The following is a 19,078-nucleotide window of genomic DNA, read 5'->3' as shown; positions in this document are numbered from 1 at the left end:
TAGGATATAAAAATAATGGTAACTGGGCCAGGAGTTTGGCCTAGTGGTTAAAGTGCTTGCCTAGCATGCATGAAGACCCAGGTTCGATTCCTCGGTACCACATACATAGAAAAAAGCCAGAAGTGGTGCTGAGGCTCAAGTGGTAGAGCTTTAGCCTTGAGAAAGTCCAAGGACAGTGCTCAGGCCCTGAGCTCAAGCCCAGGACTGGCAAAAAAAAAAAATAATAATGGTAACTAAATAAGTAGTAACTGGCATTTGCACTTTAATTTGTGGACTATATTTTGGGATTGTTCATAAACTCAAAGTGACTGGTGCCATCCCTTAACTTTTTTACCTGTTAGTAGCCACATAAAAGTCAGTATTGCAAAATATCCTGACCTTATCTTAACAGCAACAAGAAAATACATTGGCACTACTGGATTTTGAACTCAGGACCTTGTATTTGTAAAGCAGGTGCTCTGCCACTTGAGCCATATATATCCAGCTCTTTTTGCCTTAGATGCTTTTCAGATAGGTCTCCTATTTTTGCCCAGGCCTGCCAGAATGGAGCTCTTCCTATTCACATTTCCTACGAACATAGGATAGCATGCCTATGCCACTGCATTCACCTCATGATTGGTTAAGAGAAGGTCACAGAAACTTCTTACCTGAGATAGCCTTAAACAGTTTTCTGATTTTTTTTTTTTTTTTTTTTTTGCCAGTCCTGGGCTTGAGTCAGGGCCTGAGCACTGTCCTTGGACTTTCTCAAGGCTAGAGCTCTACCATTTGAGCCTCAGCACCACTTCTGGCTTTTTTTCTATGTATGTGGTACCAAGGAATCGAACCTGGGTCTTCATGCATGCTAAGCAAGCACTCTACCGCTAGGCCAAACTCCCAGCCCATTAAGAAAGAAGACTTTTTTTTTTTGCCAGTCCTGGGCATGAGCTCAGGGCCTGAGCACTGTCCCTGGATTTTCTCAAGGATAGGGCTCTACCACTTGAGTCACAGTACCACTTCTGGCTTTTTGCTATATATGTGGTACCGAGGAATCGAACCCGGGTCTTCGTGCATGCTAGGCAAGCACTCTACCATTAGGCCAAACTCCCGGCCAGTTTTCTGATCTTAAACTTGGACTTGACTGTTTATTTTTACCCCAGCCTGAGATATGATAATAAAATAGAATGTTTTAAATTCAGACTGAACTTAAAAATATGAGAAAAAGTCCCATGTATCTGAAAGTTTTCTTCAGGTTAGGATACAACCGTATACATATGGAATTTGTAAATATGGACCATTTACTTGATGATGAGAATCTCATGATTAAGTTAAAAATGTTAAATTGCATTTTGGACAGCTTAGTCTAGCTTTTTAGTCTAATACAAATTGCTAACATGGCACAAAATACAGAGGTGAATTTTCAGATGAAAACTGAGTGTTTCCTATAATAGGTAGCTTTTAAGCACCAGAAGAGCAAGAAAACACGCTAGACTTCATTCTCCGTGGTGAACAGGAACTTGGGCAGGAAATGACTATGGCTGAAGAACTACCTGATGCTAATCATAACATGATTAAACTTGACATTTAATGAGAGGAAGTAAAGCAAACATGAATAGTGTGCAGCTTTCCAGCTGCAGAAACAGTAGAGGAAAGGGACTGTTAAAAGTTCATAGAAACTTTAAAGATAGGTATTAAGCACTGATTTTTTTCCTTGATTATGATTTTAAATATTCAGTTCAGGATCTGTTACAAAGTAAAAAGTATGAAGGTTGTATGGCACAAGTTTCTATAGTGATCTGTAGAGCTAGGTAGTGATCTATAGAGTGAAGTTTCACAAGTGATCTCTTGAGGTAGGTGTAAGTACTGATTCTAACAGTTAGATAAAATTGGACTATTATTATTATTATTTTCTCCCTCCATCCTCTCTGGGCTTGAACTTGGCCTTATACTTTAACTCAACTTTTTCATCATGACTAATGCTCTACCACTTGAGCCAGGCCTCCAGGCCTCCTCCTTGTGTAATCTTTTGAGGTTCAGTTTTGTTCATTAAATAAGCTTTGCTTAATTTTAAGAACTAATGAGGTAATATAAAGAAAAGCCCTTGACACAGTGCTTGACCTGTAACACTTGCTCACAAAGTGACGGTTGTAATTACTGATTATGTTGAACTGTTTAAAACAGAATTGTAAAAGAGAAGTAAGGAAAACCAGAAAATGACAAACAGGCAATAAAACTTATAAGGAGAAGTAATAGGATATCAAATAGTTAACAGAGTTGGATAAAGAATAAATGTAGATACATAATAAAGAAAGAGTGGGGAATAGAGAGAGTGATCAGGGTTTTTTTTTTTTCTCCCTTGAAGAAAATAGGTCATACTCATTAAACTAGATAAATAGAATTTGATTATTCTAAATGAAACATGGAATATAATCAGTTTGTCTTTTCCTGTCAAATTAATAATTACATCTGGTTAATCTTTCCACTAATTATCTTTAAATGCTTAGTTTCAGCACCCACAATTTAAAAAACAGAACAAAACACTTTACTGTTGCCTTAGTTCAGGCCATCATCATTTTCCTTAAATTGTTCTTCATTGATTTATTTTTATTTATTTTTTGTTTGTTTGTTGGTGGTAGGGCTTGAAAAGGCCTGGGCACTGTCCCCGAGCTCTTCACCTCAAGGCTACCACCCTACTCCTTGAGCCATAGCACCACTTCCGATTTTCTGGTGGTTAATTGGAGATAAGAGTCTCATGGTCTTTAGTGCCTGGGCTGGCTTTGAACCTCGATCCTCAGATCTCAGATCTCGGCCTCCTGAGTAGCTAAGATTACAGGCGTGAGCCACTGTGTCTGGCTTGGTTGGTTTGTTTGTTTATTTTTGCCATTCTTGGGCTTGTGCTCAGGGCCTGAGCACTGTTCTTGGGTTTTCTCGAGGCTAAAGCTCTACCACCTGAGCCACAGCATTTCTGTTTTTTTTCTATGTATATGGTACCAAGGTACCCTGGTCTTCGTGCATGCTAGGCAAGCCCTCTACCACTAGACCAAACTCCCGGCCCTTGATTTATTTTTTTATTTAGCCTCAAATAGACTTGATTTCAGAATGATTTCTGAAATATCAAGATAATCATATCATAGTATATCCTTAGTCTCTTCATAGGACAGTAAGTAGTAGGACCTTTCATTTGTCTTAAACTTCAGATAGCATGAAGTGATTTACATATCTCTGCAGAGTTTTCTTTTTAGGAGTGTTTTCTAGGTGTAAGTTAACTTACTTTTTAGCAGAAGAGATTATACAGTATGATTCTTCTTCTTATTATTTTTTTCCAGAGCTGAGGACTGAACTCAGGGCCTTGCACTTGCTAGGCAAGTGCTCTTCCACTGAGCCAAATCTCCAACCCCAGTTTGATTCTTTTGAGTGAGCAGTGAGCATTGGTTATTTTATCTTTGAAGGGCCTAATTACTTTAATTGAAATTGTTACTTCATTGGTATAAAATTATTTACAATATTATGTTACTATCTTTTAAATGTCTATAGGACCTACGTGATGATCTTATTCTTGACTCTGCTAATCTATTTCTTCTCTTTTGCCTGTTTAGTCTGCCTTGAGGTATGTTTGCTTCATTGATCTTTTCAAAAAGAACCAGCTATTGATTTTTTGTTGTTGATATCTTGTTCTCAATTTTACTAACTTTGATTAAACTTTCTTTTTTTCTTTTTCTTTCTTTTTTTTTTTTTTTTTTACAATTCTACTGCCTACTTTGCCCTTGGTTTACTTCTCTGAGGCTGCCTGCAGTTGTTAATTGATAATTTTGAATAACCTAAGAATGATCTACATTTCTTTGGGGGGGATAAAGGTTCTCTATCCCCTAAAAAATGTTGGATTCTTTTACTATGAAATGATATGTAGGGGTGTTGATGCTAGGTATGCTTCTTGCTACTGAGCTATCATTAGTTCCAGGCTTTCTTATTTATAGGCCCTCTCAATGGACATAACTGAATGTGTAGGTATATGTAGTATACTTTAAACTGCAGAAATTAACTAGTGGCTATTAAAAATACAGTGACTATAGTCTTTATTTTATAAACTGTATTTTATTGTCAGGGTGATATATAGAGGGTTTACAGTTACATTGGTCAGGTAGTGGGTGATTACTTCTTGAACATTGATACCCCTTCTTTAATCAGCTAGTGACTATAGTCTTAAGCTATATGATCATGTCATTAAAAAAAAAGTTGTGGGCCGGGAGTTTGGCCTAGTGGTTAAAGTGCTTGCCTAGCACGCATGAAGACCCGGGTTTGATTCCTCGGTACCACATATATAGAAAAAAGCCGGAAGTGGTGCTGAGGCTCAAGTGGTAGAGCTCTAGCCTTGAGAAAGTCCAAGGACAGTGCTCAGGCCCTGAGCTCAAGCCCAGGACTGGCAAAAAAAAAAAAAAAAAAAAAAAAAGTTGTAAAAACCAGGCGTGGCATTTGTAATAATTAGTACACATCTAGGACTCTCCTAGCAGAGGATTACAGAGCTCAAAACTTAGGAACATAAGGTCATATAGGATGAGACTAAATGAAAGGAACTCTAGGATATGGAAGCAAGAGCTTTATCTTTGTGTGATTGTTGTTACTGTACTGTGTTATTTTTCTTCTCTTTTTTTGCCCTTAAGGTTGATCTTATATTATTACTGAATCTGACTTTGTTACCTGGTATATTGTATATACGGTTATATGCAATATACAATATAGTTAGGTACAATATTTTCTATGAAATAGGAAAGGGAAGGGGGGAAATCAAGATGATTGGGATGTGGGGAGGGAAATGGGGACAAAAACACGAGAAGGGGTATCAGTGTGTGAGAAGTAATGCACCTAATAACTGACGAATATAACTATAACCTCTCTATACATTATTCTGGCAATAAAGAAAACAAGAATTGTATACACATCTATAAACCTGGCTGCTCAAAAGGCAGAGGCAGGAAGACTGAAAGCTCAGGCCAGCCTGGGAAGCTGAATGACACCCTGTTTCTTACAAGAAAATTAAGAAGGTGAGGGTTATAGCACAGTGGTAGAGCGTTTACCTGGCATGTCGGAACTCTGGGTTCAATCCCCAGTATTACAGAAAAGAAAAAAAGAAATGATTTGTATTCTACAAGTGTTTTGCACTTTTCAGACAAATAGATTATTGACCTCCTTGATTCTAGCAATTAGATTTTATTTGATAAGGAACATAATTTGCTAAAAAACTGGTGTTCTAGTCCCAGTATCATTAGGAATTAAGGAAAGGAAGGGAAAGGAAAAAGGAAGGCAGTTTTTAGGAGTTGGAAGTATAGCTAAAGTGGCACAGCACCTGCCTAAAAATGTATCCTGGATAGTAAAGTATATCCCTTTATTTGTAAGAAGCAGTTACTTTCCATTCAATTAATATTTTACTCACATCCATTGGTAGAAATACAACCAACTCCAGGGTCATAGAGAAGCAACTCAGTGTTTTGGAATGTGAAGGCTTTGTACTGGGACAGCTTTTAACCAGCCTTCCTAAGAATTGGATTTGTTACTTTTGCTACCACATTCAGGAATGGCAGCAAACTAGTTCCTGAAACTTCTGTTGATTCTGTGATGTGAATTAGGCAGATAATCTTCATTTTCCACTCTTGCATCCTGCTTCCTTAGATATTGTAGACCCAATGGCAAGTCATATAGCATATTTCAAGCTTCATTTTGGCGATTCTCTGTCCTTGTATTTGGATGACTGCGCTCATATCAGTTAGGTTATTTAAAGAAATAAGGTTTGATGCCCTAGATTTAGTCCTCCACTTTTCTTCCTGAAAGTTGGAAACATTTAAAAATATTTTTAGATTATACTATTACTAGTAAAATCATTTGACTACCATTGCTTATATGTTTTCATCTGAGCTTAGATAAATCTGGAGTAATTTGTGAACAGGTCAGGACAAGGATATAGTTATTGTAGATAGAGGAAATATCAGATTTAGAAGGACAGGTATAAAGTATACAGTATATTAGTAAAATATGGGTAAATGTATGTAGGACATAGGTATATATGGCTAGGAGAATGAGGAGGGTAAGAGGAGGTAGAAGTGGATAGGGATGGATGCCACTGATGATGATGATGATTTTGTACTGACACTGAGGCTCAAATTCGGGACCTCAGGTTCTTGTTTGGCTTGTTCATGGCTAATATTCTACAACTTGAGTCAAGCTTCCAGTCCAACTTTTTTTTAGTTGGTCATGGGGATTGAACTTGGGACACTATCCCTGAGCTCTTTTGTTCAAGGCTAGTACTCTACCATTTTGAGCCAGAGCACCACTTTCAGTTTTCAGATGTTTAATTGGCAATAAGAGTCTCATGGACTTTCATGCCTTGGCTGGTTTTGAACTACAATCCTTAGATTTCAGCCTTCTGAGTAGCTAGGATTACAGGCGTGAGCCACCAACACCCGACTCAATTAAAATGTTTTTATGCATTAGGAAATCAGTAGAATTCAAAGTGATACTCTTTATTTATGTTAATGATGTAAGTGAAGAAACAAGGGGATTGGTAGTGGAGTAGTCCTGGTATTAGATAATATAAATGTACAGGTTTTGTGGCAGTGGGCTTGGAAGGTAATATGTAAAAGATGTTTGGAGTTCTGATAGATAGTTTACACTACTTTATTCATTAATATTTATTTAGTGGTTCCTATGTGACACTGAATTGGCAGTGGTGTGAGGTAGAAAAGGGAGGATATAAGACACAGTAATTTTTTGCTTGGAAAATTGGGTAGGTAGAAGAAGAGAAGGCTTGACAGAAAATACATTTCTGTTTTAATTTTCTTGGAGATTATTATAACACTAATTTTACAGAGTGGCTTCATTGATAACCTTGTAGTGTCTATTTAATATCTCAAATTTGTAGAAAGAATTGAAACTGGGTGTCTTCACTTCCTTCTGTTAGAAATAGCAGAAGTAAAACTGCAGTTGTTAGAAGTGAATCTTAAAATAGTTAAGCTTTACCTTTTAGGTTGATACAGTAATGTAAAAGATTGAGTTTATTAGAAAACATTAAGAATTTTCACTGGCACTCAGAGAAGTAGGCTAAGAGGTTAGGAGGGAACAAAACACTCAAGGAAAGCCCTTGGGAAGAACTTCCATATAAATGCTGAGGTCAGCAAAGGCAAGAGGTGTTGCATTTTGTATGGTACTCTTAGTTAAGGGCAAGATCCAAAGCCCATGGTGGTAGATTAGCCTCCTGATTGGAGTGTGTGTGTGTGTGTAATGGATCCTCTTGTAGAACTTTTCATGATACTCCACAGGCAGCACAGGCTTGATTTTAGTTCTGAGTTTGAAATTATTAGATTATAGCAAAATAGGGCAAAAGCAGTATACCCAATCCTCAAAATGAAGTTTAAATGTTCAAATGCATGTATATAGAAATAAAAATGGTCCTAGATAAGATGAGAAAAGGGTCAGAAGAGTAAATAGGATCTCGGTATAACTTCATATCATATTTAATACATGGTTAAAAATTGGCATTGTAACTATACACTACACAACAGGAAAAATAATAATGGAAAGAATTACCTATGAAAAGATGATCTATGTAAGAGCTGGTTTTTCTAAAATAGATACTCTAGTATATGAAACAGAAAGCCAATTCAGATATGTAATATGAACACTTTCTGGAATGAAATGTGCATTTGCAGATTGAAAGGTACATTATAAATGCAGGAAAAATTTTATGAAATGACTAAAATTGACCATTAAACTCTAGTAGTTAATAACTTCAACATTAGGAGAGAACTTTTCAGCCAAAGAAAGAACATGACCTATATTAAGGAGGAAAAAAATGAAAGCTGGCTACAAACTTCTGGTATGTTCAGTTCTCCAAAGACAGTTGAAAAATACTTGGTTTCCTTCCCCTCCTGTGATGCTGGAGATTGTACCTATGTACATGCTAACAAGCACTTTATTATTGAGCTACGTCACTAACCCCTGTAAAGAATGTGAGGACCAAACATTACAATCTACATTTTATTTCCTACTAACAAGAGAGGCTAAAACTGTAATGATTTATCATCCTATGTATAAGAAGTATGGAAAAGTTCAGAATTGGTATGATGGCTTCAACAAAGACAATTCTCTTTTATTTTTGGTTATTGATTTGCTTATTTATTTTTACCAGTCCTGGGGCTTGAACTCAGAGCTTGGGTGCTGTCCCTGAACCTCTTTGTGCTCAGAGATAGTGTTCTACCACTTGAGCCACAGTGCCAGGGTTTTTTCTGAATAGTTTATTGCAGATAAGAACATCATGCATTTTTCTGCCCAGGCTGGCTTTAAATTGCAAGCCTCAGATATCAGCCTTATAAGTAGCTAGGATTTACAAGCATGTACCATTGGTGCCTGGCTAATTTTGTCCTTATTGATGATTACATTTGACATCCACATTAAGGTTAGTGTCATTGTAGCTTCAGCTATAGCCATTTAAAATAACAATTAAAATTGGATTCTTTTTCATTTGCATTTTAAAAAAAACCATCATTGTTGTACATGCTTATAGAGATTTGTGATATTTCATTACATGTATGCAATATACAGAATTGGATAATTGGCACATTTATTATTTGTGTTGAGAACATTCAAAATTTTCTCTACTAGCTATTTTAATATATAGTTCATCACTCTCAACCATAGTTGAAATATAGCTCTACCAGTTCTCTATCCCCTCTCTATCTCCATTCCCCTCAACCTTTACAGCCTCTGGTAAACATGATTTTTCTCTATGAGATCATCTTTAGCTTCTACATCTAAGTGAGCACATACCATAGTTGTCTTTCTGTGACATGTTAAATTACTTAAAGTAATGACCTGTAGTTGTATTTATGTTGTTGCAAATGAAAGCATTTCATTCTTTTTCATGAATGAAATTTTCATTTGTATTGTACTATAGTATATCCATTTATTCACCCATAGATACCTTAGAATAATACTACATTAAACACAAATGTAGGTATCTCTTTTGCATACTGATTTCCTTTGATTATACACCCAGTCGTATAGTTACTGAATCATATCATACTTCTAAGGAATTTATCATAGTTCTGTTTCCAGTTTCTGATAACCTTCCATCTTGTTTCCATGGTGGCTATACTAACTTACATCCCCACCAATAGTGTATGAGAGTTCTCTTTTCCTCACATATTTGCCAGCATGTATTAATTTTTTTAAATAACCATTTTAAGTAGGGTAAAATCATGATTTTGATTTACATTTCTCTGATGTGATTTTGAAGATGCTGAAAATTTTTCATGTAGTTTACTAGTTGAGAAGTATCTATTTAGATCATTTGCCCATCATTAAATTTTACTATTTTGGTTTTATTAATATTGCTGTTTTTTCTGTTTCCCATCCATCCATCCATCCATCCACCCACCCATCCATCCATCCATCCATCCATATATCTATATTCTGGGTGTTAGTCCAGATGAATTGTTACATGTCTTACCTAGTTGCTTGTCTTGTTGGAAAATTTTCATTTTTTTTCCCTGTCCAGTAGGTTGTATTTGCCAAATCCTTTTAGTTGAATATAATCCTGTTCATCAGATTTTGCTTTTGTTGCCTTTACTTTTGAAGTAAAAAAATCAATAAAATTCAAAGTAATCTTCTTTAGAATTGTACTTCAATATGATCTGACCCAAATCTACTTGACCACTTTATTGGATACCATCTTCCCATACATTCTAGTTTTCAAACAAACCATATTTCCTATACTTTTCTTCCTCTGTGCTAAAAATGATTTCCTGTTACCCAAACAAAACGGCCTTTTGATAAAGCCTTTACATGTTTATGTGTGTGTTCATGTGTATATGTATACATATGTATGCATATGTATATACTCACTATGGATTATTATTAAGCCATTAAGAAAAACCTGTAATCCTAGCTACCCAGGAGACTGAGATCTGAGGATCTTGGTTCAAAGCCAGCCCAGGCACTAAAGACCATGAGACTCTTTTTTTTTTTTTTTTTTTTTTTTTTCCAGTCCTGGGCTTGAGCTTAGGGCCTGAGCCCTGTCCTTGGACTTTCTCAAGGCTAGAGCTCTACCACTTGAGCCTCAGCACCATTACTGGCTTTTTTTCTGTGTATGTGGTACTGAGGAATTGAACCCGGGTCTTCGTGCATGTTAGCCAAGCACTCTATCACTAGGTCAAACTCCCAGCCTGACCATGAGACTCTTCTCTCCAATTAACCCTCAAGAAAACCAGAAGTGGTGCTGTGGCTCAAGGGGTAGTGTAGTAGCCTTGAGCTAAAGAGCTCAGGGACAATGCCTAAGCCCAGAGTTCAACCCCACGACCGACCAAAAAAAAAAAAAATCGTGTGGAATCACCAAAGTCTCCAAATAGTTTATATATGGGTTCAGAGAGTTAGAGGCATCACAGTATAAAATTTCCATAACTGAAACTGTATACTGATGACCTAAAATAGAAATATAACCCAGTGGAACAGAATAGAGAAGTCAGAGTATGATATAAACACATATGTATACATATGTGTACATTATATGAATATATATATATATGGATTTGTCTAATGTGAGGTACTTTTATGTATTTATGGAGTTGTTACTTGTTTAATCTTTATTGGGTTGTGGAAAATACTGCAAAATGATACTGATAAGAAACCGAGGTTCAGAGAACTCAGTAACCAACTTGATCCTCTATTGAAAATACCCACCCATTAATCTTTTTATTAAGTATGAACTGTTATAACATTGGTGATAAATCTATATGACAGAATTCAAAGAAATTGGAAAGGCTTTAGAAATAGTCTTTGCATTTACAGAATAACTGGTATATTCTTCATTTTTTCTCATGAAAACTTGCCATTTTTATCTAGTTTTCTATTTTAAGTGTGTGTGTGTACACGTGAGCATGTGTGCTTGGACACATTAGCGACAGTTCTACTTCTGACTTTTTAAGTGATTAATTGAACATAAGAGTCTCATGGACTTTCCTGCCCAGGCTGGCTTTGAACCACAATCCTCAGATCTCAGTCTCTTAAGTAGTTAGGATTACAGGCATGAGCCACCAGTGTTCAGCTTTATTTAGTTTTTACTCATGTGAAATTTGTGTGTTAAAGTGTGATTTGTCAGATGTCTGAGTCAGAAATCTATCTCAGCATGCTGTAAAACCTGTTTTAAAAATAGGTATGAGCACTCTGTCACGGCAAGGTTGTTGACATAATGGAAAAACTACTAAATGAGTTTGCAGAGCACATCATTGCTGAAGAGTTTAAAACAGAAAATTAAATTTTATTTCTTTTATTTTTAAAAGATTAATGTACTTTGTTTTTAAATTTTTTTTATTGTGGCCGGGAGTTTGGCCTAGTGGAAGAGTGCTTGCCTAATATGCATGAAGACCTGGGTTCGATTCCTTTGTACCACATACATAGAAAAAAGCTGGAAGTGGTGCTGTGGCTCTAGTGGTAGAGCACTAGCCTTGAAAAAGCCCAAAGACAATGTTCAGTCCCTGAGTTTAAGCCCCAGGACTGGCACAAAAAAAAAAAAATTGTATAGAGGGGTTACAGTTACATTCAACTGATAGTAGGCACATTACTTTTCACACATTTATACCACTTAATGGAGGAAAAACATAATTTTATTTATTTTATTTCTTTAGTTCATATAATTTAAAACATGTAGGATACTTTATATAACTTATGTAGTGCTAGATACGTAAATTTATTTCTGGATGTATCTAAACATTTTAAAAATTGACTTTCATATTCTATTTTGAGGCACATTGTATTTCTCTCACTTGTATTGAAAAAGCTTCTTTGAAGATCTTAACATTTTTACGTGAAATGGTATGTTTCTATCCTTTCCTTTCTGGTGCTATTGGAGTTTGAACTCAGGTTGTGCTTACTCAGATTGCTTGTTACAATGCCATTATTCTGTTACATAAGCCATGACTCTTACCTATTTCTACTCTCAAAAGATTAGGAGAGAGAACATTTGTCTTGTTAGTTAAAGTTGAATTTTTAATTGTTATCATGAAAGTGTTGTACAGAAGGGTTATAGTTACATGAGTCAGGTATACATTTCTTTTTGGACAGTGTTCCTTCCCTCACTTTCAGTTTTTCCCCCATCCCCAAAGGTAGAATTTTTTTCAGTAAAAATTTAATAAGGAAAGGAAGGTAGGCATGAAAAATTAGTCTTTTCATTTTGTACTATTTAATATAGTTTATATTATTATGGTCAGTCTGGAAAGCATTTGCAGTTATCTTGACAAATAAATATAATGAAGGTGCATTGTTGTAATCAATAGGGAAAACCTCTAGAGCATAATATGGTTAAAATGAATGGTGCCCAGAAACATCCAGGACAGAAAAACCAAGATGAGAGACTCTTAAATCAATTGAAGAAAGTTTCCCCCCCAAAACACTGGTGAGGGTAATGAAGGTAACCACATTTGACTGAGAAACGACCAAGGAGGTGAACCTTGTACTCTCCAAATAATTCATGTGTATGTATTGAGAGTTGACATTTTGATTTTAACTGGTAGTTATTTTTATTTTCAATGTCAACAAAAACTGACTGCAGATATTCCTGCTTTTATTTGTTTTTCATGTTTTAAAAAGAAAAACAGACTTGCTGCTTTCTGACTTATAAGTATGAATATTGGTAATTGTATTTGGACATTTTTATGGATTGTAGTGGGCATTTTATATATGTTATTCTCTCTGTCATAAGAATATGTAAGGCATGTGTTCCTATTTTCTGAGTGAACCAAACTATAAAGTTCGGAGAGACTGACTTGTTGAGTTTTCGACAGTAAACAGTGGGGCCAGTATTTGAGTTCAGTCAGGTCTTTGCTTCTATAGCCTTCTCTTTCTGTAATGTGTGGTTATTTGACAGGAAATTCAAAATATAGTTTGCTTGGATTAGATCAACTAAAGATGGAATCATTGATATTTTAGAAAAGGTAATAAGAATTCAATTTATAAATGGGCAAAACAAGCATTAAATAAATTCTGCTTTAAATTTTAGAAGTTGGTTATCTGACAGTTGAATTTGATAGTGATTTTCATTATATTTGAAGCATATACATGCTTCTTGATAGAATCTATGATTTTATTATTAACTATGGAAAACTTTAGTATTAGTATTTTCTGCCATTGCTTATCTGCGTGTGCTAGTGTGGGCTCAGCAGGATTCTTTGTCCTGGATTCTGAGTCTGTTACTGGCTTTGCTTTACAGAGGTACTCTCCTGGCAGTTATTTTATGACTGAAAAAATAAACTAGAGTTAAGATCAATTTGACATTCTCTATATGGATAAAATGTTAAATTCAGTACCCAGTACTGTTTTAGACAAATGCAAGAATTGTGTTGTTTTGCTGATTGATGTAAATTTCTAAATATTAGCAAAGTGGTATCTGACAAGTATTAATATTTGTTATCCCAATATGATTAAGTCTGTTATTGGCTTGGTTGATTTAAAATCTAAAATTCTGTGGTTCACTTTAGTAGTTTTATATTTACTATCAATGAAAATTATATGATTATAAATTTAAATTTCTCTGTCAACCCATCTTTTAGCAATAGATACTTTAATGAAGTTCAAAACATTGTACAAGGTAGCTACAGTAATTGACAATAGTTGCTTAGTAACTGACCTATTATTAAGTGAATGAATTTTCTTTTATTTGTAAACTTACAAATGAAGTTTCCAAAATAACCTAGAAAATTCTGAAACTTATGTAAAAGGCTTATTTTTCTTTAAAAGCACTTTAGTCTATTTTGTAAGAACATTCAAGTACTGTATTTATAAAAAGAACCTTCTTGTATTATGACAGCTGATTTTTGTTTACTTAAGAGAACCTGTTGCTAAAATAGTAATGAGGAAGGGTGTAATATAAGTGTGGTCATACACTCCTTGTCCTACCAGTAACCAGAGTGGTATGTATGCATGTTTTTCAGTCTCCTTTTGAAAGGTAGAAGTAAAACCATCTGTATGTTTTTCTCTTGTACAGCTTAAAATGACAAATGTGTAATTTCTGTGGAATAAATGGCGTCCAAAGTCACAGATGCTATAGTCTGGTATCAAAAGAAGGTAAGTTGATAGTAAAAACCTTTAAGATGCCTTAATTACACACAAAAAAATCCACGTTTACTTTTGCTATAGATTTAAGTAAAATTTTGCCTAGAGTTATCATGAAGTAGACTTTTAGTATCTTGCATGGAAGAGGAAGATTATTTTTATTTTTTTCTGTGCCTAGAGTATTTTTTTCATATATTTTTTATTGTAATTAATAGAAGGGTTACATGATATTTGCCAGATAGATGGTGCATTAATTCCCATACATTGATACCCTTCTAGAGTATTTTTGAATAAGCTGATTACTAAGAATAGTTTTGATTTTTAATTTCATAATATGAAGGTAGTTTAATTGCTTACTGACAGTTATGTTAACCAACCTATGAGATTATGCAAAATTACATAATTAAGATTGTAGAAAAATATTTAACATTTTTTCTTGCTTTAATTTTTTAAGAAAAAAAGCTTTTAGCAGACATGTTGAAGTTTTATTACTATTTGATATCAAGAGATATTATAGTTTTTAATCTACTTACTATAAATTTTTCAATAGATGAATTTCAGTAAAATAAACCATTGAGATTATTTTCAAACTGAAATATTGAAGTATTTATTTGGATGTTTCTGGATTAGTTTTAATAACTACTTATTTAGCTGTGCCTCTGTATGTATTTGAAAATAAGCTTTAGCAATATCAAGTTTTCTTTTGTAAAGTTAAAGAGAAAAACAGTATTTTTTGAAAATATAAACTGTTTGCTTCTCAGAGTATTGTTGTATTTGTTAGAATGTATGCTGTTTTGTGTTATAGATTTTTTAGTATATGGAGTAAATTATGTTTGTTTTCATTTCTTAAAATATTCTTAATGCCTCATTATTCAGATTTCTACCTTAAAAAGTAGTTATATATTTACACTTTTTCCATTTGAGGTAAAACAAGATAGTTTTTGAAGTAGAGGTAGTGACAAAACATTTTAAATATTAAACAAATGTAAGAATATGGTCTGTCTATAGATGTATTATTTGATTCTGGATAGCAAATACCATAGATTCATAATACCACTGTTAATAAAAATAAAATATTAAATAGAAAGTATTGTCAGTATGTGATTAGTTCAATCTTCTGTGGTTCTATATTAGTGTCACTATTACTTTTAAATTTCTGAGTGATTTAAAAATCAGTCCACTTAAGCTAAAGAAGTAAATAGAAGAAAATTCTTGAAGAAAACACAACAGCATTTTATAGATATCTTTGAAAGCTTTCCCTTTTACTAACTTCTATAGAAGTGATGTTTTTCAAATATTTTTCTTTCTATCTAGCTTGTTATGTGGAATATTTCAAACTGCATTGCCAATCATTTATAGAACAAACTTGGCTGGCTCACCTTTCATGGGCCTGGAAGGTTGAAATATTATATTCACATATAGTTATCATGTAATACCTCTCTCATGCTAGGGTAATTTATCTAGCAGTTTTGGATATGTGCAATCAAAACATTCTCTAAATGTGTTGTATTTATAACCTGACATAGGAAATTGTAACTAACTTCTTTGTATAACCAACTTCATAAAAAATTCTCTGAAGCACATAACAAACATCACACAAAAATACCAGTAAATGTAATCATATACATCAGGGAACTGCTAGTATAGGTAACTGAAAAATTTTTGTTTCAAGACTTATTGGGGTAAAGGAGGGGAAAGCCCCCAATATTGTGGTTCTTATTCAACCTCTGAGTTATGCTCTCCAGAGGTAGTTATTCAACATTGTGTGTGTGGGTGTGTGTGTGACAGCCAAGGCTTGAACTTTATGCTTTTTTGCACAAAGGTGGCTCTTTACCACTTGAGCCATGACTTCATTTCTGTACTTTGCTAGTTAATTGTATACAAAAGTCTTGGTATTACTGGCTTTGATCCATGATCTGCGGAATTCAGCCTCCTGAGTATCTAGGACTATAGGTGTGAGCCATCCAAGACCTGCCATTATAGCTTAGTGGTTTTCAAATCAAAGTCCCACCATTCCTCATTCCTAGTAGAGACTTAGGGGAAGTATTGCAAATGTGGGTATTGAAGTTTTGGGGGGAAATATTGGCATTTGTGAATAGGAGTCAGATACTAAATACCATAAATTACTCTAAATTAAGGTTAGCAAACTGCTCTTTGGGCCTTTAGGTTCATTAACATCTCTGATGCACTTACTCACTTCTGCAAATCTAGCACATACGCATTCTTGACAGTATGCCAAAGGAATGGCTGTGATCCCTTAACTAAGTGCCCTGAAACAGCATTATATTACAAAAGAGTTGCCCTGTGCAAAATAGTGTCCCGTGTACCTTTTTGACCATTTCATTATGTTACTTGTTGATTTATGACTGTGTGATTAAAGGGCTTAGGTTTTTCTTTTTTTTGAGCTCCCCTAAACCTCTTTCTCCTAATGACTCAAAAATTTGATTGCCTGATGCTTAGATAATGTTTGCAATGTATATCATGTAGAATTGTGCCTCATGTTGTACTGTGATAGTATTTCCCACATGTAACTTTTCTTCTCTAAAAATCTCTGATAGAACTATAAAGACCTGGGGCCGGGAGTTTAGCGTAGTGATAGAGTGCTCACTTAGAATGCATGAAGCCTTGGATTCGATTCCTTGGTACTACGTACACAGGAAAAGCTGGAAGTGGCTTTGTGGCTCAAGTGACAGCCTTGAGCAAAAACATGTCCAAGGACAGTGACCAGACCTTGAATTCATGCCCAGGATTGCACCCCCCCCCCCCCAAAAAAAAAAAACCTGTAAAGATCCTTCCGTTACACTCATTGACATTCTCTTTGTTGGGAATGAGTCTTTTAAGTCTTTTAAGCCATTCCTCTTTCACTGTACTGGCTGGTTGATTTCCAGTCTTGCCTCACACCTGCTATCTTGGCACTTTTAGCTCAAGAGAACCTGAGGTCTTAGATCATATAGTTTTGTTTTTCTCTTAAAATATATGCTTATTAAAAATCTTTTAATCAGTGTTCACGCTTCCGTAAAAGGAAAGCCTAAGTACTGAAACTGGGGCTAGTTATTTGACCATAGACAAGTACCTATTTCTTTGAACTTCAGTAACCATTTCTACATTGACTCAGTTCTACATTGGTTCTCAGTTTCTTTCCAGTTATAAGTCCCTTTAAAATTGTAATAAAAGCTAAGAATCTTATTTTGGAAATAATTTCTATAATCAAATACTTAAAAAATCATTTTATTGGGAAACCAAGTTAAGACATACCAGATGAGATTATTTTAAAAGTTTAAATATTTTAGTATTCCTTGCTTTCATAGTATTATTAACTGTTATTGAGTTTATACTAGGCAGTATCATTGCAAATATAAACCAAGAAACATTCTTTTTTTTTTTTTTTTTTTTTTTTTTGCCAGTCCTGGGCTTGAGCTCAGAGCCTGAGCACTGTCCCCCTGAAACACTCATTTTTATTTTCTTGAATATTTATTTGTTTGACTCACTTTAGGGTCACTCTTTTCTACTAGAAAATGGTCATATTTTCACATTTTGAACATTCCTAAACTTTAGGTAGCTCCAGAGGCCATTATTGATTGTTGGCTGTTTTCAACATGAACTTTAATATCAGATGTGAAAATTTTAAAAGAAAATAAACTACTTACTTTAACAGAAATGTATACTGACATTCAAATTAAATATGAGATAGCTTTTAATTATATTTCATGATTTACTTTGAGATTTTTAAAGTTATTTACTTCATTTTATACTACTGTAAGGAATTATGTTCATGAGTAATTTGAAAGTTTCTGTTGTTACAAAATAATTCTCAGTTAGCTTGGTAGAACAGTTTGTGAAGGAAGAATTGTAGCAGGAAAACCCAGAGCAGATTTTGTCTAATAATGGGCTATTGAATATTCTTTGTAACAAAATACTGTGCTTTCATATTTCTAGTTTCCAATTTCTATGGACAGGGAATTATCTTTGGGATGGTGCACCAAATATAGACATGTGGTTTTATGAGTTCAAAGATAATTGATGTATTAATTATACCTTAAAAATACAATGACTAGTTGGACAACAGTGACTTATGCCTATAATCCTGACAACTCTGGAGGCTATGATCTGAGGATCTCAGTTCAAAGTCAACCTGGGCAGAAAAGTCTCCCTGTAACTCTTACAAACTGCTCAAAAACTGGAAGTGGCACTGTGGTTCAAATGGTAGAGCACTAGCCTGAGCACAGAAGGGCTCAGGGACAGCACCTAGATCCTGAGTTCAAGCCCTGATAAAATGATAAGAGAATGGAATTTTTGTCTTCAAGAGATACCTATATAAAAAAGACAGCAGGCCTACAAACACGCCCAATAGAAGAGAAGAAACGCCCTAACAACACTGTATATAGTAAAATAGTAGCTCATAAAACAGAACGGTGTAACATTGAACTCAGTCATTGCTTTGAATGAGTTAGTGGTCAACAGTAAAATAGGAATCAATATGTTTAGTGGATTCCAACTATGAGTAAACATTGGGATTCACTTAGTCATGTAAATGAGAAACATGATCTTGATTGATAGTTAAAAATAGCTGGAAATTTTAAATTCTCTACCTTTTTAGTTAAGTCCATCTGTGTGTAAATGTGAATGTATGTGTACATACACAGGTAGAGTGTTGGAAGAGTGTTTACTTCATTTTTTTTTTCTAAATTGAGGCCAGCCTCACATCATGATACTTTTTTTCTGTTTAGCTGTGGGATTACATGATAAGTTATTTGTTGAGATGAAGTCTTGCCAAATTTTGCCCTTCCTGACTTTAAAACGTGATCCTCCCAATCTCAGCCTCCTGAGTAGCTGGGATTATAGATTTGAACCACTGTGCTTGGTCTAAGAATACTGTTCTTACAGAGTTATGATCTGTTTATTATTTTTGACATTTACTAGTTTGTTTCAACTCTTAGAGCTACAGTTCCCCTTTTATAAGTGGTACAGACTAATGATTCCCTATGTGTCATAAGCTTGTGAAGGAATGTAT

The 19,078-nt window shown here is 34.7% G+C and overlaps 1 protein-coding gene across 2 annotated transcripts in view; it reads left to right on the top strand.

Moving 5' to 3' along the window:
- Positions 1-19,078, top strand: part of Phtf2 (putative homeodomain transcription factor 2) — a 109,415-nt gene that overhangs the window by 3,156 nt on the left and 87,181 nt on the right. For both annotated transcript variants that reach the window (XM_090332909.1, XM_090332910.1), the window contains exon 2: positions 14,000-14,079. In XM_090332909.1, coding sequence (XP_090189035.1) covers positions 14,035-14,079 — 45 coding nt within the window. In that variant the 5' untranslated portion in view covers positions 14,000-14,034. The remainder of the gene's footprint in view (positions 1-13,999; positions 14,080-19,078) is intronic.

This window comes from Megascapheus bottae, chromosome 5, assembly GCF_031878675.1.
Source record: "Megascapheus bottae isolate mThoBot1 chromosome 5, mThoBot2.hap1, whole genome shotgun sequence".
NCBI lineage: Eukaryota > Metazoa > Chordata > Mammalia > Rodentia > Geomyidae > Megascapheus > Megascapheus bottae.
This window is presented reverse-complemented; position numbering and strand designations above follow the sequence as displayed.